The sequence below is a fragment of the Haliotis rufescens genome, unplaced genomic scaffold (genome assembly GCF_023055435.1).
Source record: "Haliotis rufescens isolate VD_foot unplaced genomic scaffold, xgHalRufe1.0.p SCAF_1, whole genome shotgun sequence".
Classification (NCBI taxonomy): Eukaryota; Metazoa; Mollusca; class Gastropoda; order Lepetellida; family Haliotidae; genus Haliotis; species Haliotis rufescens.
In genome coordinates, this window is record NW_025963779.1 from 91,492,823 (window position 1) to 91,494,465 (window position 1,643).

Consider the following 1,643-nt stretch of genomic DNA (forward strand, 5'->3'; position numbering starts at 1 on the left):
GATGAAGCTAGTTGCTGAATATTGCTGAATGCAACAGAAAACAACATTTACTCATTGTCGGGTTCCGTCGTGATTAAACTTTTTGTCTTTATCAACAGTTTCGAAACGGTGAACACAAAAGAACACGTGTGGCAAACACAGGCTGTTATAGGTGGCCACGAGCTGCCACAGGTGGTCCTATAAATAGACACTGGGGACACAGGGGAACACAGGCCGACACAGGAGGACACAGATAAGCGTAGCTGGACACTTGATTACATTGTCAAACACAGGTGGAAACAGGTGTTACAGGTGGTCACGTGTTGCCACAGGTGAGTGGAGGTGGACACAGACATAGTCACAGGTGTACACAGACAGAAACAGGTGGATGCAGGTGGACACAGGAGGACACTGGAGGACACAGGCACACCCAGGCGTAACAGGCGAGTGGAGGTGGACACAGATAGACGCAGGTGCACACAGACAGAAACAGGTGGGCACAGGAGGAGACTGGAGGACAAAGGCACACACAGGAGTAACATCTGATTGGAGTCGGACACAGATAGACACAGGTGCACACAGACAGAAACAGGTGGGCACAGGAGGACACTGGGGAACACAGGAACACACAGGAGTAACATCTGATTGGAGTCGGACACAGATAGACACAGGTGCACACAGACAGAAACAGGTGGGCACAGGAGGACACTGGAGGACACAGGCACACACAGGAGTAACATCTGATTGGAGTCGGACACAGATAGACACAGGTGCACACAGAGAGAAACAGGTGGGCACAGGAGGACACTGGAGAACACAGGAACACACAGGAGTAACATCTGATTGGAGTCGGACACAGATAGACACAGGTGCACACAGACAGAAACAGGTGGGCACAGGAGGACACTGGAGAACACAGGAACACACAGGAGTAACATCTGATTGGAGTCGGACACAGATAGACACAGGTGCACACAGACAGAAACAGGTGGGCACAGGAGGACACTGGAGGACACAGGTACGAACGGGAGTAACAGGCGAGTGGAGGTGGACACAGATAGACGCCGGAGTCACAGGCGAGTGGAGGTGGATACAGATAGACGCCGGAGTCACAGGCGAGAGAAGGTGGACACAGATAGACACAGGTGGATACAGACAGAAACAGGTTGAGACAGGTGGACATAAACACAGCTGTCGTCATCTCTATATAATAAGATATACCACATATGTGCTCTCTGCAACATCCCTGGCCACGTGAAAATGTGGGCTAGTATTTTGTTGGACATAGGCTATAAATATTTCAATAAATGCAAACAAAAAGGAAAAGAAAATAGAATTGAAGGTTTGAACATAAGCCCGTGTGCACGCTGTGGTGGAAATGCGCCTATCGACAGTCTTTTAGCGCAAAAATATAAGGCGGTGACAAGTATAAGCAATCAGTGCCATCGTTCAGCCCAATGATACACTACAAGCAACTTCACAAATGCCAATCAGTCTCAATGTCTCAAAATAGCCCAGGGAAAGTTGTCCAATAGTGGGCGTGACAATTTTGTTTTACTTTTTTTATGGAAACATTAACGCAACCAAATGCCAAGGAATAATTTGTGATTTATTTATTGATTATCCTTATTGCCGCGTGCACGTGATAATCTGTGTCAGCGTTA

General features: G+C 48.0%; 1 protein-coding gene across 1 annotated transcript; it reads right to left on the minus strand.

The window, feature by feature from the left end:
* Window positions 1-337: 337 nt before the first annotated feature.
* LOC125372214 (keratin-associated protein 4-3-like) lies at window positions 338-1,180 on the minus strand. The gene has a single exon (XM_048381437.1). The coding sequence runs from the start codon at window positions 1,178-1,180 to the stop codon at window positions 338-340; it is 843 nt and encodes a 280-aa protein (XP_048237394.1).
* Between the last annotated feature and the right edge of the window lie 463 nt (window positions 1,181-1,643).

Excerpts from the sequence above, each read along its gene's own strand:
- LOC125372214 (XM_048381437.1), bottom strand. The coding sequence starts at position 1,180 with ATGACGACAGCTGTGTTTATGTCCACCTGTCTCAACCTGTTTCTGTCT.